The 24,122-nt window shown below is 41.8% G+C and overlaps 1 protein-coding gene across 7 annotated transcripts in view; it reads right to left on the minus strand.

Moving 5' to 3' along the window:
• GRM7 (glutamate metabotropic receptor 7) overlaps positions 1-24,122 on the minus strand; it is a 298,668-nt gene that overhangs the window by 54,888 nt on the left and 219,658 nt on the right. For 6 of the 7 annotated variants that reach the window (XM_065687271.1, XM_065687277.1, XM_065687275.1 and 3 more), the window contains one exon: positions 12,470-13,405. In XM_065687271.1, coding sequence (XP_065543343.1) covers positions 12,470-13,405 — 936 coding nt within the window. Of the gene's footprint in view, positions 1-9,212; positions 9,726-12,469; positions 13,406-24,122 lie in introns of those variants that run through there. The other variant, XM_065687274.1, reaches the window with a different exon arrangement.

Raw genomic sequence — 24,122 nt, forward strand, 5'->3', positions numbered from 1 at the left:
TATTCTGAGCAAATGAGATAATTTTATGATTACTTCCTTGCTAACTAACTTTGAAGAGCTATTTTATAATTATACAGTTACCCCTTGTTCATATATGTAGCTATCCTGAGGCACGTGTGACTATTCACACTATTCAGAAGTGCTATTCACGAAATAGGATTTTGCAAGACTGAGATTTTACTGTTGCTGCCATAGAGATAGAGCAAGCTTGAAAAAATCCCCCACTAACACACAACAGCAGTTGCATGGTCGATGCAACAGCTCTGCTGGAGAAATTATGTTGTCAGTTCAAGAGAGTTTGACATTGCAGATTTCAAAATGCAAGCAAAAAGAAAAGTTTCATCAACAAAGTAATTACTCTTCTGGACTCAATGGAACTGCAATTATTTCATGTTGAGGTGTTGTCAGCTTATGCTGCAGATAAAAACTGTTAGGTAATGCTGACAGGGGCCTATGCAGAGATTGCTTTTCAGATGTAAAATTCTCCTGGCAGTTCTACATTTTCCAAAAAAAAAAACCCAAAACCATAAGGAACCAAAAAAGTACATGTCAACACTATGCATTAAACACCCACACGTTTTTCCCTTTAAGAATTACATTGCTTTTTAGCCAGAGGCAGTTAAGTCTGCACTAGAAATCACAGAGGATAAAGATACTCTTCTTCCACACCTTCCTTTGGCACCTTTTTGAAGTTCTGTGCTTGTGTGCACCAACAAAACTGAGCAGGGAATTTGTGCCCAGAGAGTTAGGGCCAAATGCCTCTGCCACTTCTAGGACTCAGAATAGGCGGTGTGAAAAGGCACAAAAACCATCCCCAATGTTCTGCTGTCCCAGGCAATCTGAGATCGTTCATACCTTGTGGATCCCGGTTAACTGGGCACAACTGAAATGCAGAAGGCTGAGGAGGAGCTGAACGGCTCCCCACTTTGCCTACTTGGTGCAGCAGTTTGCCTGCTCTATGTTATAGCAGTAACACGGAAGACCATTTTTCCCTGAATGCCAGTGAAAAATTATTCATTCACGGTTTTAGCCCAGAACATCCTCCTCCTTCCCCCAAGGTGGTGCCCGGAGCTGCATGCCCTGCCATGAGGCATTCTCAGAGACCTGCAGTTCTTCTTCAAGGGAAGAGTATTTTCAGTTACACACTTTTGGTCTGCTGAAGTGGTTCAGAGAGGAAGGCCACAGACCACAGCAGGGAATCTGGCTGCCCTGTTGCATTGTATCCTGCTCACTGTGGCACAGGGGACAGGGGTGACCCTCTCTGGATCTGGGTAGGGGCATTTTCCCCTCTATAATTCATGGACGTTTCATTTATTTTTACATCCAAATCAGATTCTTTCTCTCTGCTCAACGCAGAAGGGAAAGGAAAAGGCTAGAATTATCACAGCAAAGAGATCCTTCACTTTCCAGATCAGACATCAAAGCAGCATGCTCGCAGGCTTCAAAGAGTCCCTCGGTAACTGCAGAACTACCGCGGGGTTGCTAACAAAGTAATTTCTGCTTAAATGAATACATCTCTGTTATGAGACAGCCACATACAAATTTAAATGTAGCATTATTACTCCATTATGGAGATACCTGCTTCAATAATTGAAAATTTCACAAAATAAATTGATTGTTAATTATCTTTTAGCTTTCACCTATACATTCCTGTAAGGCTATTACCATATAAGCGTGAACACAACGACTGCACCACTTATACCTGACTAACGGTTGGTGGCATCCCTTCATCGGAAATGCACACCCTCCTCCTTAGGTAATTATGTGGAACATGATTGTGGCCTTGGGCTCTGCCTGCTCAGTGTTTTCAATTAGATTTTACTACAAAAGTACATCTTAACATTAAAGGAGCATTACAATGCAGGAAATGTGATAAAACAGATCAATGTTAGATGCACCTTATGGTTCTGTTGTTTCAAGAATCATAATCACCATTAATTTATGGTCTTCTGAGGAGGATCTAATTACTCTAATCATCTCTTATTTCACCCAGAGTATGCACTTTTGCTGTTACCTATCTTTAAGTACCTGCCTTGACAATACAGGCAACACAGATCTGCATTTTTAGCAGTGCTACAGCCTTTTACCAGCTTGGCTGAACTTAGCGGGTTCTGAACACAATCAGATGATCAGACGGGACATCTCCCAGACAGGATCAAGTGCAGGTGGAAATCCCTTTTCCAGAAGAGTCCTGGCTTGGGAATATGATGCAGCACCAAAATGCCTGTATTCTTCCAGTCACTAAAGATGCCTCTTTGGAGTACAGGTGTCAGATCCCATACGCTGGCCGAATCCTGGGTGGTACTTTCCTGCCCAGTTTGCACTGCCCAATCTTAGCCACTTGATGATGCCATTATTAACATGGTTACCACAATTCTGGAGGGGCCCTCCACACAGCCTGGCAATGAACATAGCCTGGGAGCATATACAGAATTAAACACACCTTCCCGCCTAAAACTGTATTCCTGAGCTCTGCTAAAATTGCTACGTACCAGCTGATGCAATGCTTCTAACATGTAGTTTTAAAATCCATCTGTAAAATGCTTTAGGTTTCTTCTGTACTCAAGGAACTGTTACTATTGTTATTATTCTATTCATTTCTGAAACACTCCAATCTTTGCCTGCAGAACATGTATACAGTTTAGTGGTGGATAAAAATCCAGAATCATAGATTCCCAGAAATAAGTGAAAATCAAAGCTTCTAAACCACATTTAAGTATACAGAGATATTTTCCCACCACTCATTGTTTTCTATCCAGTGTAGAAATGCAATTACAAGAAATTTCATGGCAGCACACATTAATGCACCCATTTTAGTCTCACTTCAGAGTAGCAGAACTTTAGGAAATACTTAACACTTTACAAAAGTGACTCAGAAGTGCTTTTGAGATACTGAGTGTCAAATCCAGGGTATAGAAATGCAGCTTCATCAGTGTAAAGGAGGTTGCAATTGGATGACCCAGAGCCAGGTTCCATTTCTTACATGATTGCTCCTTTTTTCTCTGTTGCTTTCTGCAAAGACCCCAGCAGCTTTGCTTGTGCAACGCATCATGGTGTTGCTTGTGTAGTCTAAGCAGAAAGAGGGCTTGTTTCCCAGGCTGAGCTCTGCAGCACGGCAACTCTGTGCTCCCACTTCTGACCGACAGGAGTGCCCTGGGACAGCAGCAAGTCTCATGCATGGCACCTCTGCAGAGGTCATAGCAGAAGGATTGCACCCAGTGCAATGCAAAGCTGCAGGAAAGCATGCAGGATTTTGCACAGCCGAGGAATTAGTGTCCCCAGTCTGCCCCACAACCCAGGCAGAACCCAAGCCCACGCAGTATCTGCATAGAGAACCAGCCCCTTTTGCAGCACAGGAGACAGGCTGACTTGTCAGGCCTAGGCAGCCATGCAGAAACACAAACCCACGCTCCTCACTTTCCATGCACAACTCTCCCATGGCAAGCAGGAAGGTACATTTAAAGCTTGAGATAAGGCAATGAAATTATAAAGCAGCCTGTCTCTTCTAGAGATATTGCCTCAGGCACATCCTGCATAGCCACAAAGTTAAGCAGCTTCAAGTTTCCTTAAAAATACAGCCACCACCCCAAAGTAAATCTAGCTTTCATTGCGCATCTCCTCATGAATCTCAGAGCTGAACAGCCTTCATCCGATCCATCTCCTGCTAACGAGTCACGCTTGTCCTCCACGGGAGCAGGTACAATATCATGTCACAGCAGCCTCTGAATCACCAACCCAAGTGGCCAACATTTCATCATCCCCCAGCCCTGACTGCAGAAGGGGGAGTAGGGCACTGGAAGTATCAATCTCCCATCCTTTCTGGCATCAAATGGTCTACCAACTTGTCCTAGCTAAGCTTTAACTTGTCTCTCTGTTCATGACCCCTAAGCCATTTTCTGTCATGTCAAACAGAAGTGACAAATAACCACATTTCTCTTCACCATGCCAAAGTGTTAGGGTCTGGTACAACCAGAAATCCCAGGTGCTCAAGTTTAAGGCCACTATAGTTTTGCTTCACTTCTGCATTTCCTCCCCACCCAGCCACCTTTGCTTCCCTGATTTTTTTGCAGCAGCTTACTAAAGTGGGGAGATGGAGTGGGTATTCCTGATGAGGATGTCTACTCCCTGAAGTGGTAAGTAAAACCTCCAAAGCAATCCAGTCAGTAATACTGAATTTGTTCCGAGTTATACTCTCCCTTAGGAGTTTTTAAAAGCAGCTACTAAAAGCCTTCCTTAAGCCAGCTATATTCAATAAGCAGTGGGTCCACGGGTGCCTGCTTGTTTAGGGAAGAAACCTCCCACCAAAGCATCAGGGAGAGAGAAACAAGCATGTGGCTCCGGAACTCAAAATTCCTGTAGCACTTACTGCTTCAATGATATGTATGTAAATATTGACTTTTCATTTTAGGGTTAAACCATTAGCAGCAGTGACACGTTAGAAGCTTTTTGTGCTATTTTTTGACTAGTAACAGCATCCCTTTCCATCTGGAAGACAAAAGGAACGCAAGAAATAATTAAATAGATCTTATTGAGAATTTTACCGAGAATTATATGTTTAAGAGTTTTGATTAGTCCTACAGAAATAAACTTTGAAACTCTATAGACACTCAAAGGTATTCAACAAGGCTTTTTATATACTTTCGCAGTAGTACTCTTATATATCCTGATGAAAATACAAGCCACCAGGATCATTTCTGTAACAAAGGTTATTACCCCAAAAGATTTACTGATTATTGCATTTCTAGATTTCAAAGAACACTCAATTTTCCCCTCACTTCAAATGAAACGCTATGTACTCACTGTGAATAGCCCAATACTGTACTGAACTGGGCGTTTCTGTATAGTCTGTCCTTGGGGGATGTCCAGACCTCACAGCTCCAGCCTGGAGAGCCTCAAATGAAATTAAGTGAAGCTGCTTTTCACTTCAGGCTTGTCTCAGGACAACTCTAATGATAGATCCTTGTATTCCATGGTTTCCTTGGGGATACAACCTTGAGGCTGGATAAAATTAGGAACTTCAGCATGTTCTGAACATGCAGATCCCTAAGATAACGAAGCAATGAGTGAACTGAAATCACATCAATGAAAAAAAAAATAGCATTTGTGGTTCACATGCAGGTACTATTACTAGAATGCTGCTTTCAATGAAAGATTTAAACTAGAATGCTGCTTTAAATAAGCCCCAAATCATGGAAAATTGAAAGTCACATTCCCTGTGATCCAAAAACCCTGATTTTCTCCACCGTTCAACATATAAAACTCCAACAAATGTTGCATTAAAATCCTCATAACTCCAATCCACATATGTAGAGTTGCTATAGCAACTGTCATCTCAAGCCTTCCCAAGGGAGAAAATAAATGTGTGTCCTACCTGGTTAATTGGTATTTGTGTTACAGAGAATTGAAGGGTAACCTAGTTTCACCAGAAAATAGAATATATTCTGAAGTGCTACCATCTTAATGTGACATTATTTAATCTGAATAAGAATCCACTTTGCATATGTCTTCAAATAACAGTATTTATGTAACAACCCACACAATAAGTAAAAATGCTGCTGCCAAATATGCCTGATTTACCCTATTTATTGATTTGAATAAAATGGGCATTAGAAAATAGAGAAGGAAGGTGGAAGAGTTGATGGGACTAAGGACTTCAAATTTTATAGTGGTTGTATTACGTTAAAACAAACCCCTGCAACCAAAGGTTCATGCAATCTGGATGCAAAAATAAGCTGATGTAAGATGATGAGTGTATGGTCAACTTTTCCCCATTTCTCTTCATTCCAGGATGAATAAAGTTCCCAACCAGGAGGACCACACTGGCTGAGAAACCATCATCACTCACAGTTATGACTATACGTTTTTGTCATTTGAAAAATGTCCTGAAAATAATTCAAGAAAAATCCCATTTGGAGAATATATTCAAGAGTACGTTGACAGTTATTACTAGCTTGTAAATGTACTCAGGAATGTATTATTTTAATCTTAGCCATTACTAAATAAAAGTAATCACAGCCTGAAGGCAATAAAATCTCTGTGAAACATAAAACATATAATGATGGCACATCCCTCTATATTAGTTCAATGACATAACTTGAGAAAATATCTTAGGGGAATATTCACCATACAGAACTATATTTGAACATAGTTAAAGAGTACAGATACGGACTCCAAACCTGCAGAGACAATGATTTCTTTTAATCTCCTGGTTGTAGCTCTGGTAAGATTCCAAATTGCACTCCTCCTTCAAAAGGGGAAGAGCACACTCATGGGAACCACACACCTGCACGTGCTAACACGTGCTGCCATCAGTCTGAGGAGAGCTCCAAATGCAATGTACTGCAATGCAAAGCAGTGAGAGGCTTTGGGCAGTGCCCAAAGGGATTCTGTCATTCCTGCTACATAAAGCAGATTGATGCTCAGGTTTGCCATTAAAGGGACCTAATTTTTCAGTATTATATTCTAGGGATTCAGGAAATTCAATTTAAGCTACAATGTATGTGTGTGTATATATATATATATTTAGTATTACTAATGGTAATACTAAATAACTGTAGGAGAGGAAAATAGCTTGTGAGCTCATAGTCTTTCATAATTAGAGCCAAACACTGTTCAAAGAGAAAATACTCAGACAAGAAAAAAACCCCACACTAACCAAGGTTATTTATCACAAACCCACCAGCAATTCCTCCTGCCCGTTAATCTCTGCATACCACCAATAATATAGCCAAATTCAACATTTCCGTTGTCTCCTATTGCATCCTTCATGTGCAGATTTTTTTAATAGAAGAGATTATTTCTAAAAGCTCCTTTAAATTCGGGATGTGTGTTTTAGCTCAGCTACTTTCCTAGGAGATTCTCCTGTCAGCGAGGAGGAGAAGGATGAAGCAGCTCTGGGAACGATAATGCTCTCTAGGCTTTGCTGCCAGGCTCCACAGGGATCTGCTGCCTGATTTTGCCGCTTGGCACCAAATGCTGGTGAGCAGGACCCTGGGGCCATGCTGTGCACAGCCAGCCTTATGGATAGAGCTGCTTTGTGGTGGCTCCACTGGAGGACAATGAAGGTGAGTTTCTCTCTGTATTGCTGCTGAAGGTACGGCCTGAGGATGCCATGCACAGCTCTGGGAGGTGTTACTTCTATCCACCTGTATCAGCTACATTTCAATATTCACTTAATCATAACTACAGCTATGTCACACAACACAGGTTAGAAAACATGGTAATGAGAAGTGTTGAAAAGTATTGTTTTAATAATAAATAGACTTTTATGTACAGAAAAAGTAAATTAGTGTTTGAATGGCTCTCCATATACCATATTGATTTAACTACAGATGCTTCTTTCCCTTCAGCTCGCTTTTACCATGAAAGTATTGCCTCCAGAAATAATTTTAAAATATTTACATAATATTTTAAACTAAACTATTTATAAAATATTTACGTCAGTTTTTAAAATATTTACATTACGAGAGAGACTAACAGCAAACCAGCAAACTGCTACTGCCACCTGTGAAGTGGTGTTTCCAAAATGTGTTAGAGCACATCCCATGCTCTGCCATCCTGTTGCCCTTTGCACTGTCTAAAAGGAAAACAATAAAAAACACCATGAAATGAAAACATGTTACTTCATGAAACCAGGTTAATCTCAAATACATCTCCTGAAACTCAACAGCAGTGCACTGCCACGGAACAGCCTTCCCATGGAAGGAGCTAACACGGCATCCCCACGGCAGCATCCTCAGCCTGTGTGAGGCACTGTGCAAGGTGGAGCATGCAGAGGTCACTGTGCTGCATGCAGGGACAGAGCATGGAGACTTGGCCCCAAAATGCTGGCCCCTACCAGCCTTGGCAATCCCCTACTGCACTGCCCTGCGTCTGGAAATGAGTTAAAAATCAGATAATCCAAGTAAAGGTGAACAAACAACCAGCCAAGAGGCTGCAGGGACTAATCAATCTGCAGTGCAGGATAGCGCAGGGCAGGGTGTGAGGTACAGCTTCCCACAGGACACATTCCCACACCACCTGCATACCTTCCCATCCTTTTACTTCCATACTCTAAAATTTTGACTCAATGTGGTTTATTGATTTAGCTGTGCTTGGCCTGACCTTACTGAGCAATCTGTGCTCTTTTCAAGTGCCACTTTGTATTGACTCTGCCGTGGAGCTATGACTCCTATAATTGGTTTAACAGCTCTTTGAGGCCACTTTGCTTCTGATAAGATACCCACACATCCACAGAGAATTTAAAATAGTTTTGTTGTCAAAAACAATTACTCCAGGACCATAAAAGTAGCGTTTCATCCCTATGGTCCCCCTACAAACGTTCGGGTTAACAAGCTGAGCAACACCAAAGCAGGAGCTGGACATTGACGGGGATTAACACCTCAACCCCCAAAACCTGCTGACGGTTTTGATAGTTAGGAGCTGCTCAGAGCTGAACAGTAAGTGAACCTTTCTTTTCTGCAGGGACTCCTCTCTATATTTAGTGGCTTTCTGCCAAATACATACTGAAGCTAGGATCTTTTTAAGCAAAGAAATGGCATGATTCCAGTCCCCAGTACTGTGTCCTGGTATTCAAAGGTTATATTGGCATTTTAGAATACACACTAATAGGTATAGGATAACACAAAAAAACACCTCACCCCGAAACAGAACCCCCAAACTCCAGAAAACATCAACAGTGCTCATGTATGGAGCAATGGCTACGCGACCATTGCATTAAAGCCGATGAAACTCAAGGAATGGTGAAACATGGTAAGGACCATATTGCACTCCCAATAAGAAACTACATGCTGGATTACCAGACCAACCCTATAAATTATAACTGACCACATGTTTTATGAATTTTTAGATAATGGACAAAGAAACCAGCTGAGTGAATGCAAGCTGTAAGAAGGTTGGGAATCCACTTTTTCCCATACTCCTCAATGTTTTATCTCCGATCTGTAGCACAAACTCTGATATCTGGCCTTTATCAAACCATACTACTTCCCCTCCAGTCTGCTGCAAATGTTACTGCTTGAATTATTTGCCTTTTATGAATTACTTGCAGCATACTTCTAGCTCTTTTTTTTCCCATTGCTGCTATTTTCTACACTGAACAAGGTAGGTATTTTCAATACGCTTTCTACCAAACAACATTATGCTTGTATTTATTGATAAAATAAATCCATACAATGAAAATCACAATGTTATATATAACACCATTTCTCAGTTTAAAAGATTGTGTTGCATGAGACTTTCAGCAGGTGCAATTTCCATTTCAGCAATGACCTGGGTGGCTAAGCTTAGCACAATATTTTCCAGAGAAAATACCTGACAGGAAATCACTAGCAATCACAAAAAAGCACAATCGCCTCTCCCCTGCTCAAAAAGGAGAGACAGAGAAGAAAGCAAAACAGGAAAGCCACTGCAGCTCTGTCTCTGTGTAGAGCAGAAGCGGGAAAGAGCCCCAGCAAAGCCATTGCTGGAGAGCTCAGTTCTGGCACAGCGCCTGGGTCAAATGTGCTACCCAACATGGGGCAGTGCTGGTCAAAACACAGCAGCTTTCAGTCCCACGAATTGCAGTCAGTACCAGCAGCATTGGAGGAGCTTGGGCTGTGACAGTCAACAGGTAGCAGAATCCCTTAACCCCAGCACACCCCTTCTGTGGGTGGGCAGACCAAGCAGCAGCAGCAGCACAGCAAAGAGAAGAGCTGTTTCTGTTGCCCAGTTTCCTCTTCTGTGCTCTGTGTGAAACCGAATTAATCATCATCTCTTTTGCTGTCCTATACACATTTGTACAAGAATCTTACACTTTCAAAGGAGTACATTGTAATTCAGCTCTATGACTACATGGGAACCATAGCTTTTGCTATGAAATGATCTTGAACGCTGGCAGCAGCCTTTGAAATTCTTTAGGTCTTTCTATCATCTGGTTAAATCTTTGCAGACAACAATTTAAAGCACTTCATATTGGTCACCTGCAGGCCTAAAGCATTCCCAGGCAGGGAGCACAAAAGCTGCACTGTACTCTCTGCTCCAGACCAAAGTTACAAACGGGCCCAACTGTGTTTAAAGCCGCTTATGCTGTTTCTTATCTCTCCCTCAACAGGGAGAACAGAGATGTTTGAAGCAATTGTAAGACTTGGCAGACCTCCTTTTCAGTTGAAATTAATTCCCTTTAGGGATGCAGTGGCTGCCTGTAAAGCCCACTGCAGAGGTGAGACGATACATGAAAACCTCTACAACCTCTGCTTCCACCTGAGTGATCCCCTCTTCCACCGGTGAACTGAGACCAAAACAATTGCAATTTCTGTACACCACTTCCTGAATAGCAGAGAACAAAGATCTGGTGCAGGCACCTTCCTATGGAACAGGCTTGTAGCCAAAGCACAGGCTTTCCTGAACGATACTGCTGTCCTCCTGCAACTGTACTTCAATAGCCTGTAAGTTTAACACTACAAATTTGGAAATTATACCCCTGGCATAAAAGGAGATACTAGCTGGGATCTGACATTTGCTCACTCATTAAAACATGCAATAATTTTATCCACAGCGGTGAGCTTGCCCAAGTCTCGTGTTAAAGAACAAATATTAAATGAAGACAGAGGTGGAAAAGAGGGAGCAAGAAGTCAAAGCTCTTTCTGGCACAGGGAAGCTTGTGCTCAGTAAGTGGGGATAACTGACTGTACAGTACTAAATCCATGCAAAATCTGTCAGAGAGCATTTGAGGTGAGGTCAGTGATGCCTAAATTCAGCCAGCGTATGCCCCAGGTGAGGAGACATGGCAGTATTTTCTTCTGGGCTGGGAAAGTAGATGGGATGAGGCCTGGGGAGGGTAAAAAACCATCATGACAACAGTTCAGGACAGCCTAAGACTTTCATTTCTCCCTAAAGACTAGGTTTGCAGGTATTTGCCAAAACACTCTTAAATTACAGCTATCTTCAGACAAGATTCAGAAAGAAGTAAGTCCAGAGAGATCTCTGTCACTGAGCGTTAGCTGGAACCACTTGGGCAGCAACAGGAACGGGGAGAAGGGGCCTGAGGCCCAGGAGGTAACTGAAGTTGTAATGCTCAGTCACTCACAGTGATTTAGCCCTACACGTCATAATAGCAGATCCATTTTTCACCTCTTGAATACTGTTCACTCAAAACACACAGCACAACGAAGGTTCTCCCTTTTTAAATACTGCAAACTGAAAAGTTTTTTCTTGCCAGCAGACCTTCCAACAATGTTTAGGGAAATGAATCACAATGTCATCTTGCTGTTTATTATAGTGTGCTTTCTCCAAGGCCACCACCCCCACCAATAAACATAAAAAGAAGAGAGTGACTTTCTCCTTATTGCTTTGTTTAAGACAAGAGAGATGCTGTTCACATTTGTACCTAAACTACCACAGCACCCACTGCAGCATGCTGGGTTAGGACCCCAGCTAACTGCTGGTCCCTGCAGGGCTGATATGGTGTATTTACAAAAAGCACTTTAAACCTGATTTCTGTTGGTGACAAAGCCCAAAGCTGACCAAGTTTTGCATTTCTTCATATGTACATCTCTGATTGCCAGGGTGTATTTTTCTAAGCTGCTCACCTCATTTCCTCAGCTGCCAGTGCTGGAGCAGCTGGGAGCACAGGATGGGATCAATGTCCATTGGAGCCCGGTGACTGACACACCACAGATTCCCCTGTAACGTCTGAAGTCTCTCAAAGCCAGTGGAAATCTGTTAATTGAGTCTGACAGCACTTTACAATAATTCATTTTCTTAACCATTTAATTAATGGATTAGAACCTAATGTGTGGATGCTTTTTCTTAAGTCACTTAAGTGTAACATTTTGGACTGGCTTTTGGTGAAGGAACACCATGGACTTAAGTGGACCTCACTTATAGAGAGAAGTGACCTGGCATTCACTCCAGGACTGGCTACACCCTTGCCATGAGCCATGCAGTAAGTTTACCCGGGTTAGTTTGAAAATAACTTATGTGGAATGCAGTGTCAGTCTGGTCTCAGCAGCTGGAGCTCAGGACCCTGCGGTGTAAACGTGCCCGGAGGCTACCATCTGTGAAGCAGAGTGCTCACTCATCAGGCTATGCATTGCCTTCAGTGCTGACCTCCAGAAGCACAGGAGTCTATTTGAGTACTTTTTGACACTTTTTTTGCTTACACCTTGTATTCAAAATTATTTAGCTAACGGATGCTTCTTTCTGGACACTATGACAGCTAATTCTCACCCTACTGAAATGATACAACTGAAACATATGCAACACTAAAACTCATGGCTAATGTGATTGTTATTGATCATTTGCCAGTTTATCAAATGAATAGCCCACCAGCTAACTGAAGAAGGAGAAAAGTGCTGCGTATATCATGTCTCAGTCACAAACTAACTGGATAGCTCATTTTAAAATCTATGCAAAGCTGACCATCAGTACGTAGTTTATAACTGTTATCAATCCTCTTGTACCAGAGGTATGTTTCTTCATCTTCACCTACCTTTTCAGCTGACTGGGCAGTGCCAAAAAATATTGGAATGAAGGCAAGCCATACTATACAGGTAGTGTACATAGTGAATCCAATGGGTTTAGCTTCATTAAAATTCTCTGGGACACCCCGAGTCTTGATGGCATACACAGTACACGTAACCATTAGAAGAATGCTATAACCCAAGGAACAAATGATTTGTAGATCCGTAATGTCACATTTGAGAACTCCTCTGGCTTGATCAGGGTTCATAGTTTTCTGCTCATCATAATCTATGATGATGTTGGGTGGGTCAACTGCAAACCAAATAAAGACACCTAGAAGCTGAACAGATATCAAACTTGACGTGATCGCCAGCTGCGATGTGGGGCTGATAAGCCGAGGTGCAGTCACAGACTTTTTGCCCTGTTCAAATATGCGGTAGATGCGGTTTGTTTTAGTTAACAGGGCTGCATAGCTGATGCACATCCCCAAGCCCAGGAAGATACGCCGGAAGGAGCACACTGCAACGTTTGGTTTGGCAATCATCAGAAATGTGATTATGTAGCACAGAAATATCCCTGTTAACAGGACGTAGCTGAGTTCCCTCCCAGAAGCGCGGACAATGGGAGTGTCGTTATATCTGATGAACGTTGCCATGACAAAAATGGTGGCAATAATTCCCAGCATAGCTAAGAAGACAGGTATCACAGCCCAGGGCGAGTGCCACTCCAGTTTGACAATAGGTATTGAACGGCATCCTGTTCGGTTCTCGTTGGGCCGCTCGCTGTATGAGCAGAGCAGACAAGTCACCTCGTCGGCCTGGTACTGATAACCATCACAGAGCTCACAGTGCCAGCAGCACGGCATCCCCTTCACCATCTTCTTCCTCTCTCCCGGCTTGCAAGGCAGGCTGCAGACTGAGGATGGGACTTCACGCACACCTTTGCCCCACTGCATTTCATCAATCTGCAAGATATGTGAAACAGGAAGAGGCTGGTTATTTAGACATTACTGTCAGAAGCTGGGGTGGGAATGGAAAAAAGGGAGGACCAAGGGGGAACCTACAACAGAGAAAAGCCAAAAGTAGAAACTTTATATGTGGTAGACTCCAGGAAAAGCAGCAGGAGATGCACATGCTAGTGTCTTCACATGGGACTCTATTGCATGACTGTATTTGGTGCCTTCATTTTCCATTTTCATTAGTAGCAAATTCTGATGGAATGACACACATCAGATAATACACTAGTGTGCTAACCTCTTGTTTCATGAAAACTGTAAGAAAACTGCAATGGCTTGAGGGAAGGCAGCAGTTACATTCACAGAACTGCTTTCCGTTCATCTAGAGCTTGAGGCTTCTTACCAAGACCACAATAATACATCTCCCCTTCTTGGAAGGTTAATAAAATAACCTCCCTTCTTGGGAGGTTAATAACTGATCAGGTTAATATTTCAAACTAGGTGGAAATATGTCTTATATAAGGCATGGAATCAGTGAGAAAGTGGCAAGATCTGCAAAACAAGCCATGTAAGAAATTTGACGGACAATAAAAATAGTCATCAATGAAAAATGCAATAATTAAATAATATTTAACTTCAAAGTCACATTCTGCTTTTGAAAGGCCAGACGTGCCTCTGGGAATGCAAATTATAAACTATTATATTAAACAAATGGCAAGTCTCACTTGTTCTGCAGTCTCAAGAACCCTGAACTCCAAAGTATGTGCAACAAAGGCCCCAAATTGTGCAGAAAATTAAACTCAAAACATTTCTAAATATTCCAATCTAAAGCCAGTTTCCAAGAAGAAGCGAGGTTTAGCATTGAATTCCCTCCAAAAATGTCAGTAGCTCGAATAGCTGGTGTTTGTGTGGCTGGTGTGTGTGTCTTTTCCAAATATAAAACCTGATGATATCCTGGGATAGATGCAAGTGTTATTAAAACCAAAATTTCAGCTATTATTTCTTTAGGTCACTTAAATGCTTACAAGCTCTGCTATTTTCCCTACAAGTAAAAAATTCTAAGAAGAGTTTCTTGAATCAGCTGCCTTGATTATTAATGTATACAGGAAGAGTGAGGTTTGCAAGTCTTAAATTGAAGGATTAAGTTGCACTTTCCTAATTTAATTCAAACCAGACTCTGTATCATCTTCATTTCATAGAATTAAAAAAAACCCTAAAGTCACATCTGCTCAAATACTGTATCACCAAGAGTCTCTGCTGTGAGTGTTATAAAAATAATCCCTCAATAACAGATATTTTAGAGGTCTGACGCTGCTTGAGAAACTTCATTAACCTTCAATATTCACAACTTATTCTGAAAAAAAAAAATTAGAATATCCATGAACTCTTCTTTCATACTGTGCTGAGCTGAAGCTATGTAGCTTACAGAAACAGAAGGAATACTGACGATAAAGGAGAGTAAAAAGACTTGCTTAATTGCACTGGTAAATGGTAGTTTGGTCTTACTGGAAGATCATGCAGAAGAAGCCAGGAAATCCATTTCCATGCCTGACTCTGTCATTGCTCCAGCTGAAGGTTAGCAAGCCCTTTACAAACCTGAAGTTGAATTCCTAGGCTGCGTGCATGCCTCTCAAGAGAGCTGGTATAAGCTGGCACGTGTCTGAGTAACTTACTTGCTGCAGAAGCACAACAAATTATGTTAGCCGGAAAGAAAACCAAAGAGGTAGTGAGTAAAAAGGACCAGTGCCAAGATTTCTGACCCATAAAACAGGGGTAAAAATTTCATGACAATTGCTTAAGAAACCCACTGACCAACAGTTTGCTGCTTCTTTTACTCCATTGCTGATTTGTATCTCACCTTCTTAACAGATAGACTGGTACAGGGTAACTCTAACTTACCTGGGCTTGCGCAGCTAGAAAGCGAGACACATTGATCCAGTCCAGATCATCTATTTTCCATCACAACTATTAAATACAGAAGTTACTTGATGCCCTTTTTACAGCATGCATTGAAATGAATTGAGAAAGGCATCTTAACTGTGTGGATTTCAATCCAGTCTGCAAGTGATGAAAGGATTTTCATCAATTTTCTGCAGGCTACTATCTCACAGAACCACAGAATTATTAATGTTATCATTTCACCACCCCCCCTTATGACTACAAAAGGATGAATTTCCATACTCTCAAATGCATTCCATGGCATCGCTGGGTAGTTGGGACACCCTAAAGGTACTTCACTCTGCACAGATACAGTGCGTAAAGAGATAAAAAGAAGATCAGGCAGAATTATGGAAAGTCCTTTTTCTCATCTCCTGGGATGATGCCAAGCCAATTCTGCATCACTGCCCTCAGAAAGATTTGCAGCGTTCTGCTGCTTCTGGAGAGAAAATTAATGATGAAAACTGCCTGTCTGACAATTCATCTGGCACAAGAGCCTGGTGCTGAGATATGAGAATCAAACTAGAGACACTTTCTCCACCCAGAAAATAATATTCTTGACAAAAAATCATCTTTGAAATGAATAATTGTTTCATCACTCCTTTCAGAATGCAAACAAACCTAATAAAATGTTAATCTGTGTATTTGGCTGCTTTAGGATTAAATAATTGTGCCTGATGTACTTTTTCCTGTCCCTGTTTTCCCCTCCCTCCTTCTTCCATCTTTTACTGCAGTTTCCTTGAAATAACTTAGCTTTTGAGAACCTGAATCTAGCAAAGACTTCCCTTGCAGCAAGTAATCATTATATTCAGCCACTTCTTTAATTTGCTTAGATCTAAACCTCCTCAAATTCAATGACTTTTTTAGTCACTATGACCTGGAAACTGCTTACTTAAAGTTCTTGCTGAGTTCAGAGTTTCAAGATCAGGATCATAAAATTCTGATAATCAGCAAGGATAACTTTTCTTCACTACTACTGTAAGAGGACGTTCGACAAAACTGAAATAGCACAGCATTTCACTCAGGGGCAGGAACTGCAGCAGTGGTTGGGTAGCTTCTTCCACAGAAAGGTAGCCATGGTGCAGGCCACTGCCATGTCCTACCCAAGCTCTCATTGATGGCAAACCATCAGCATGAACATCTGAGCAGCATTTGGAGACAAAAACCACAGAAAAAGGAGCCACAGACTGCCATGACAAGTCTAAATTTCTTGGTTTTAAGGGAGAGATGCAACAGAAGTAAAAATGGTTTTGAGAATGATGATTTCCAAACCCATTGTTTCAAAGCACAGTCTTACCTGCCAAGATTCACAACTAAATCACATCTACTAAAAACACGGATAAAAAGGTTAACTAGAGGCAGGGCAGACCCAGCACTAAGGAGGTCCATGCTCTTTTGCTGACCCTGCCCCCAGGCCAGTTTGATCAACTTGGGCAAGGCACTTCACATATGTTTTTTCTTCCATTTGCCCACCTGTGAGCTGGAGGTACTGTCATTTATGTTTGTAACAAAGACCTATAAAAATCTCTGAGAGCCACAGAGGAAGAGTGCTATATGTTTATAAATCCTACATTTCTATGAGCAAATATAATAAACTCTTAACCCGGAATCAAAAAGTGATTATGAAAATGCCAATCATAATCTAGAAAGCAATAAGAAACAATTTCATAAATCATGAGACAGTTCTTTTGCAATTAGTACAAAAGTTGCTTTTATGTATAATTTTCCATTTCAGTCATACATAGAAATAGCACACAGAGGGTAACTGTGCTAACGATAAACTTCAAAGTTGGCCCTGCTTCATGGTACTTGGCTCCACTATGTTTAACTGCTGCACTCTGTTTTGCCCTACCACTACAGTACAGAGGAAAAACTCAAAACTGAACAAACAAACAAAAAAACCAAAAAGCTCCCTCCCAGATCCAGCGCCTTCCCCACAACCACAGGGCAATGAACTGTCTCACTTAGGGATTAACTCTAATTCATATTTTCCTCAAGCTGTCCCAACTCCTACGCATGGCCCAGTTCATAAACACCTTGAGCTAGAAGGATGGGATCTGTTTCCAATATAAACCCTCATTATGTTCACTACAGAACAAACATTAACAAGAAATGCTTAGTCTGTCTCATAAGGCCCATCATAATTGTTCATTTTAATGAATAAAGTAACTCAACATGTGTATATAATTTAAACATTGCCGCTTTATTTCTCACCACCACAAACATTTCTATAATGAGCTATTTGTTCGGAACTAAATTGTTCTGTGCAATGTTTGATTAAAATAAAAATCAGTACAAAAATAATTACATTACTGATAATTAACCTACTTGGGGAAAAAAAATGGCCAAGTTCCCTGATACGACTTTCATAACTGTGCCATTAATTTCATGGACACATTAGAAAACAATTGTGGAGGATTGTGCTCAGATTTATTTCCACCTTACAGATTGCTTTTAGATTCTAGTTACTAAGTCAGCAGTTCAAACAGTTTTTGTATGTTCAACTTTACAGATAGCAGTATTTGCATGACTTAGCTCTTAGGGCTAAGCTATTAATGTTTTGTAATTAGTTTCTAAATCCAGGGCTTTAACATGCTAATGGCTTTAAGCTAAGAATATGTCAATAACACATAGTTAACAGAGCCTTCTGCAAAATATCAACCAAAATCCCTCCAACTGATAACAGCAACGATAAGCCAAACTACAGGTAAGGATGGAAAGCTACTACACTGGCTTGACCAGGCAATGTAAAGATATTTCACCTCATACTGTAACTTCAATTTCACTGCCTGCATGGAATTGACAGAACAGCCTTAAGACAAGAGCAGAGCCTACAGCGTGAGGGAGGCAAAAAATCCCAACAGTTTCTGCTTGCCACAAACAAATCACTGCATTCTGAGCAGTGCAGGTATTGTGCAGTTTCAGGATACGCAAAAAAATCCCCAGAAACTACAAAAATTCTATTTAAACAGAACGATGATTTTCACAGTGGTAGCTCTTCTCTGGGTAACAACTGCGCTCCTTCCCCTTCCCATGAGAGCCAAAGCTGTGGTCCAACCCCAGCTACTCCACAGGACCTGGCTCTGCTTGCCCTTATGCCCCTGGCTCAGGAGTCATCCTCTTCACCTGGGTGCTTGCAGCACAGGTTTGAGCCCACTTCCACCTCAACCCCCTGGAATGAAGTTAAAACTGAGCTCACTCCTGCCTCTTCATTTTCTTTACGTTTTGTGGCTTTAAAATCAAAGTCAAAATCCAGCTACTTCAAAGCAGCTTTTAAAATCTGTGCAGGGCAGAACTAGGGCACGTTAACCAGCGGCCCCCAAACCCCAGAGACAGCAGTGTCTGATCCTGACCTCCAGCTGCTCTCAAAGCATCTCTGCTGGGATGGGGGGTGCTATGGCCCCAGCAGAGCCTGGGAACCCCTGCTCCCCACAGAGCACCCAGAACGTGGTCCTGAAGCTCTGCAGCTCACCCCTGCCTCGTGACAGCTGTTTTTTCTCCCTACTTTTAGTGCCGTTCCACAGAAACACTTCATCAGCGAGATAGAGCAGCCTGGCGCTGCTTCCTCCTGTCGCCAGGGACGATGTGGTTTGTGTGAGCAAGTGAGTGTTTTTAGGTACCTTGGGACACTTCAAAGAAAGCTACTTTAGAAGAAAAGCAAAATCTCCTAAGTTTTCCTGCTCTGCTGCATTAATTATCTTAAATCCCTCCAATATTTCTTCTTTATAAACAGAAGTCAAATGTCCTTATGTACTTTTTGTTCTGGTTTCTCCTACTGCTGCCCTCCGTGTTTCTGCTGTAGTGGTGCAGCAACTGCTGCGGGAACAGACAGTGTCCTGTGCATAAACCACGGGACAAGCAAATCACATATTTCTAATTAAAGGGGATGGAAACTCATCACCTCTCAAAGTCTTCCAGCCAAAATCTTGCAATTTTTCATTGTCAGCACAAAACAGAAACATCAAGAAATCATGACAACATTCCCATAATGCCGGACCCACATCTTCACACCTGCTGGTTCAGACACCCATTAATGAGCAAAATGACCTCAGGATCAGCCTCACCCAGCTCCAATTTCTCTCTCTCATTAATGCTATGACAGCTCCTGGGAAGCCCTGGCATGGGCAGGGATCCCACAGTGTAAGCTGCTGTATGAACACGTGCTGAAAATAACTTTCCTTAAAGCTTTTGGAAGGTGCTGGAATGGCTGCCCCATTTCCTCCCCTATGAGGAGGAGGGGGCTGCTCCATGGGGGGGAAGCCTGGCATCCTGTGCAGGGCTGGGAGATACCTCAGACCTGCCCTGGAGCTGCATCTGTCCCTACTGCTCTCTGGGCTGGCATAACTGTGTTTCACTGCATAAGGGCAGAGGCTTACCCTGCAATACCAGAGGTCAGTCACCTGTCTGCACTTTTTCCTAGTAAGAAAACTGATTTTATATTAGCACCTTTAAGCCCTGTAGGTGAATTGGGAGAGGCCTTCTCCCACTTCGCTCTTCTCATACCAAATGTTCAGCTGTCTGTTACCTATCACGGGTAAAAAGCCCCCCTGCCCTGTTTTTTGCCCCCTAAAGGACAGCGGGTATTCAGGTACAGGTATAAATATCCATAGCATCTGTGTCATATTTTACTTAACACATTACATCAATTATGATTTAAACTTCAACTAAAAACATCACTTTTTTCCCTACCCTGTAACTCCTTTCTGGTGATCTCATAATAAGCAGTTCTTAACCCTCATATAAACCTCATTTTCCCTTTTCCTAATCTTGCTTTCTCTTTCATTTAGTATTTGTCATCATTTTCTACCAATCTTACCTGCTTTAAGGATGCCAGAAGCAACTTACACTGAGCACTTATAATGACATCTTTAACAAGATCCAAAGGCTATTTGTTCTACATTAAAGCAAGGACATTTTTAGCACAAACCCTAGAGAAAAATGCTTGATCTACAATTTTTGCAAAAATGCTTATTATCATACATTTCTGTTGACACACAATAACATTGAAAATTAATTATTTTAATGCTTCTATATCTGACTACAGCTTCATGTTGTCTTCTCACTAATGGAAGGGCACGGACCACACGTCTTCAGTATTCATCCTGCATCCCCTGTGTAATTTTATTTAATTACAAAAAGAGCATGTTCTTCCAAACATGCATTTATAATACACAATTCTTATCTATTTAAATTGGTAGGTTGGAGCAAATCTATCTTCTGAAAGCAGAGGTAATCTGAGACAATTTTTCATCCTTAAGTAAGTGGCTTAGAATGAGAGCAGCTGTAATCAGCCCCAAGCACAGGAGCGAATGGCAGGGTGTTTGGGGGCGTTCTGATGCTGCCCTTTGTGTTGTGCCCCCTCATTTGTTTCTCAGCACATCTCACTGTCAAACTGGTCAAAAGAGAATCCACGCTAATAGTCCTTTTCCATATTTCACAAAACAGACTAAGCTCGTGGTGCTTTTAATATTTCACATGCAGAAAATAACATCTCCCACATGGGGAGCAACACTGCCATTCTTACATGCTGGGCTTCATTTCAGAGTATCATCTATCCATGTGAAAATTAATAAGACCAGTCTTCACTGTCTATCGCTGTTCATTCTGCTGCAGACATTTATTTACCCTCAACAAACAACAGATATTTTTAGGGGAAAGTTTGGTCTCCAAGCGCTTTCCTTCAACTCCTGCTACAACGAGCACAGGGCAAAACCTGTGGAGCATAAATTATCTGATAAATTATCTGATTTTTTGGTTTTTATGAAGGGTGCTCTAAAGACATCCATTGTCGGGGGAGGAAAGGAAACACTTTCGTGGAATTAAATAATTTACACATCAGGTTTCAGCTTCATACAGGGAAAATGCCAGCTCACTGTGGAACCAGCCTGGAATGCCTTAATCAAGTGACAGTCCCACTGATTTCAACCAGAGCTTTCTTTCAGTGAGGAATGATGGACTGGTGTTTAATTGTACTATAAATCACCTTGAAATCACCAGCAGGTTACTTAAGAGGCACAGCTATGAGAGAGAATTTACCCTAAAAATGGCTAACACTTAACACTTTTTTTTTTTTTTTGGGGGGGGGGGGAGAAGCTCTAACTGATGTGGTGCTGAGATTATGAAAAATAATAACCTCTTTTTACTCCAGCTACTGGCTCATACTGCAGAGACCACAGATGACTAACCTGCCAGTATTGAAGTCTACCAGTGTCAGAAGTCCTGCAAATCCATTTATTAGGTGCCTTACCCCACTCTCAGGAAGCACCATCAGTTTCCTGGCTCAATACCTGCACTTCTGGCAGCCCCCTTAGCCAGAACCCTGCTCACCAGGATGCTCTGTGAGAATCACCAAAGAAACTCTCTGCTCAGTACAGGGCAAATGTGGTTCTTCAAAGTCCTCTGGCTTGGCCTGATAAAGATGGAATTAATGGCCATAACAAAAGGCAGCTCCTTGCCATGAAGGTTTGCGGCCATCCTCGATTCAGACAAGCTCTTTTGCATTACTCAGAGAAACTGATTTTTCCTAGATTGAATCTCAGAAATAGCTACTTTTTACTTTTGCAAATATTTCAATAAATATTCTTCTCAGGTATCCGTGGAGAAGAAAGATCAATGATTTAAGATTGGCAGTGACTGACAGAACTGAAAGCATCAGACATCTTTTACCAATAAGCAACACAATAGCCTTCATGCACAGCAGTGCTTGAAAGCTGATGATACAAGCAAGGTGATAAGCACTTTGCCTCAGCAGCCGTGAGGCACAAAGGACACACAGTGCTCAAAATAAGAGCTATGAACAAACACTTTTACACATACCGTCTCAGTTCGTCTTTACAAACAAACCTGCTAAGTCAGAAACTCCTTCTTTGATTCCAGCTACAGATCTAAATATTCTAGGAGACGATCACCCTCCTTCATTTGATATTTATATTAGTTTAAATGTATCATTTAACTAATAGGCCAAACGAGAATCCCCAAACAAAACCAGAACACATTTAGCCATGCTGTGCAGAAAGCAAAATATTTATGTGCTTCACTCAGGAGAACCTAAACCCCTGTATTCTCAAGGTTGAGGAAACTCCTGCCATTCCCCTCTCATGTGACATTTCATCCCAAGAATGGCCCTTAGGGCTAGATGCAGCATCTGCCCAGCACTCAGCATCTGCATATCCAAAAGACACCAGGAGGAATGTCCCGTAGGCTTACACACCAGCTTGCTGTCCCCTCTGTGAGCCAAGCTTCCAGAAACCTCAATAATGATAGAAAACAGTGAAACACCACAAAATGCTGAGACTCATTTAAACTTCTGCAAAGGGACACTCAGGGACTGTCACACTTCTGGCTATGAATAAAGTCCTGGTGGCTGAACTCAGTAAAACATCCTTTTCCAAGCTATTTCTCATGGCACAGCCATGAGCTGACCTTAACCCAAATTTTGAGAAAAGGATTAGCCCCTTATGCTTGTTTATCTCTGATTATGAGCTAATAATGTTTGGTGGGGTTTGGTTTTTTTTTTCCCTGTTGTTTAGGATTGGGAAAAAGGAATACTTCTACCAAATCCAATATATGTCCTTCAAAACGGAAAGGGTAATAACTAGAGATGTACCAAACGGCATGTGTGTAATTTGGATAGCATTTATCTTGAAGTGCCTGCCAACTCAAAATGCTTTAGTTTATTTATCCTCCTAATTCCCAAGCTGATTCAAAGACCAGTATTTTCTAGTCAAATTATTTGGTCCTGGTTTTCCCTTTTTGAAGAATCAGCATCAATGGTACAATAATTTTCTCATCATGTCTGGCGTGCATGGCATAATGACATTCAGGCCGCGGAAGCAAGATGAAAGAAATACAAAATTCTGAGTGAAACTCAGTACCTAACTCATTTAGGCCCTAATTAGATTGCTGCAGCGTTATTAATACTATCAAATTATCTTGCTCAGGTTTTACTCAGTCAATTGGTCTGTAAAAGAACTGTAGATGGTACACAGAAAATTAAGGTTGGCTGATGGGACTTTAATTATCCCACACTTGGGGCCAGTCTCCCATCACTGTAGACACGTCTCCCTGAGACTGAGTGGGAGAGGAAAAGGAGAGTGATGTGGCTGTGGAAGTGGGTTGCTGCAGGGGGAGGTGGCCAAGGGCTGACCATGGTATCTATTTCCACTCCAAAGCTGCAACGGATGCTGGTTTGGTCTGCGCAGAACCGCACAGTGCATCAGGTAAAGACAAAACACAACCCGCCTCAGCACAGGTTGAACAGGAAGATCATTCCACGGCTTTAGACTCTCAGTTAATACTGGCCCTCCAATCACATCCTACCTGAAATGATGGTGATACTGATCTAGTTGAAATTCCACAGAAATTCTGCAAAAAAAACTCAGAGCCTTTTCTTCTTCTTTTTTTTTTTTTTTTTTTTTTTTAATTAACCTTGCAAACCTGACGAATTTTGTGCCTCATCCTATTTTTGCACACTAAGGCAATAATAACACAACACTTAGCTTCCCCCCCACTATCCTTTTCCAGCTCTTTGAAAGGTTACAAAAGGATTTGAACTGGTACCTTATTCCCTCCAGCTGAGCAGCTTAAATATTTAACCATAAGACATACTCCCAGGTGTGCACCTTCCAGTGCAGTGAATGTTCCTCCCCACTCCTTCCCACAAACATGGTAATGCATTCAGGAAAATTGTGGAGAGCGTCCTGGTGAGCTCCCCTCTCGCAGGGAATATCTGGCAGTGGGGAGATGGATTTACTCCCAGTTGAGGGGGGGACCATGTGTAAAACTCCCA

The sequence above is a fragment of the Lathamus discolor genome, chromosome 7, assembly GCF_037157495.1.
Source record: "Lathamus discolor isolate bLatDis1 chromosome 7, bLatDis1.hap1, whole genome shotgun sequence".
NCBI classification, from domain to species: domain Eukaryota; kingdom Metazoa; phylum Chordata; class Aves; order Psittaciformes; family Psittacidae; genus Lathamus; species Lathamus discolor.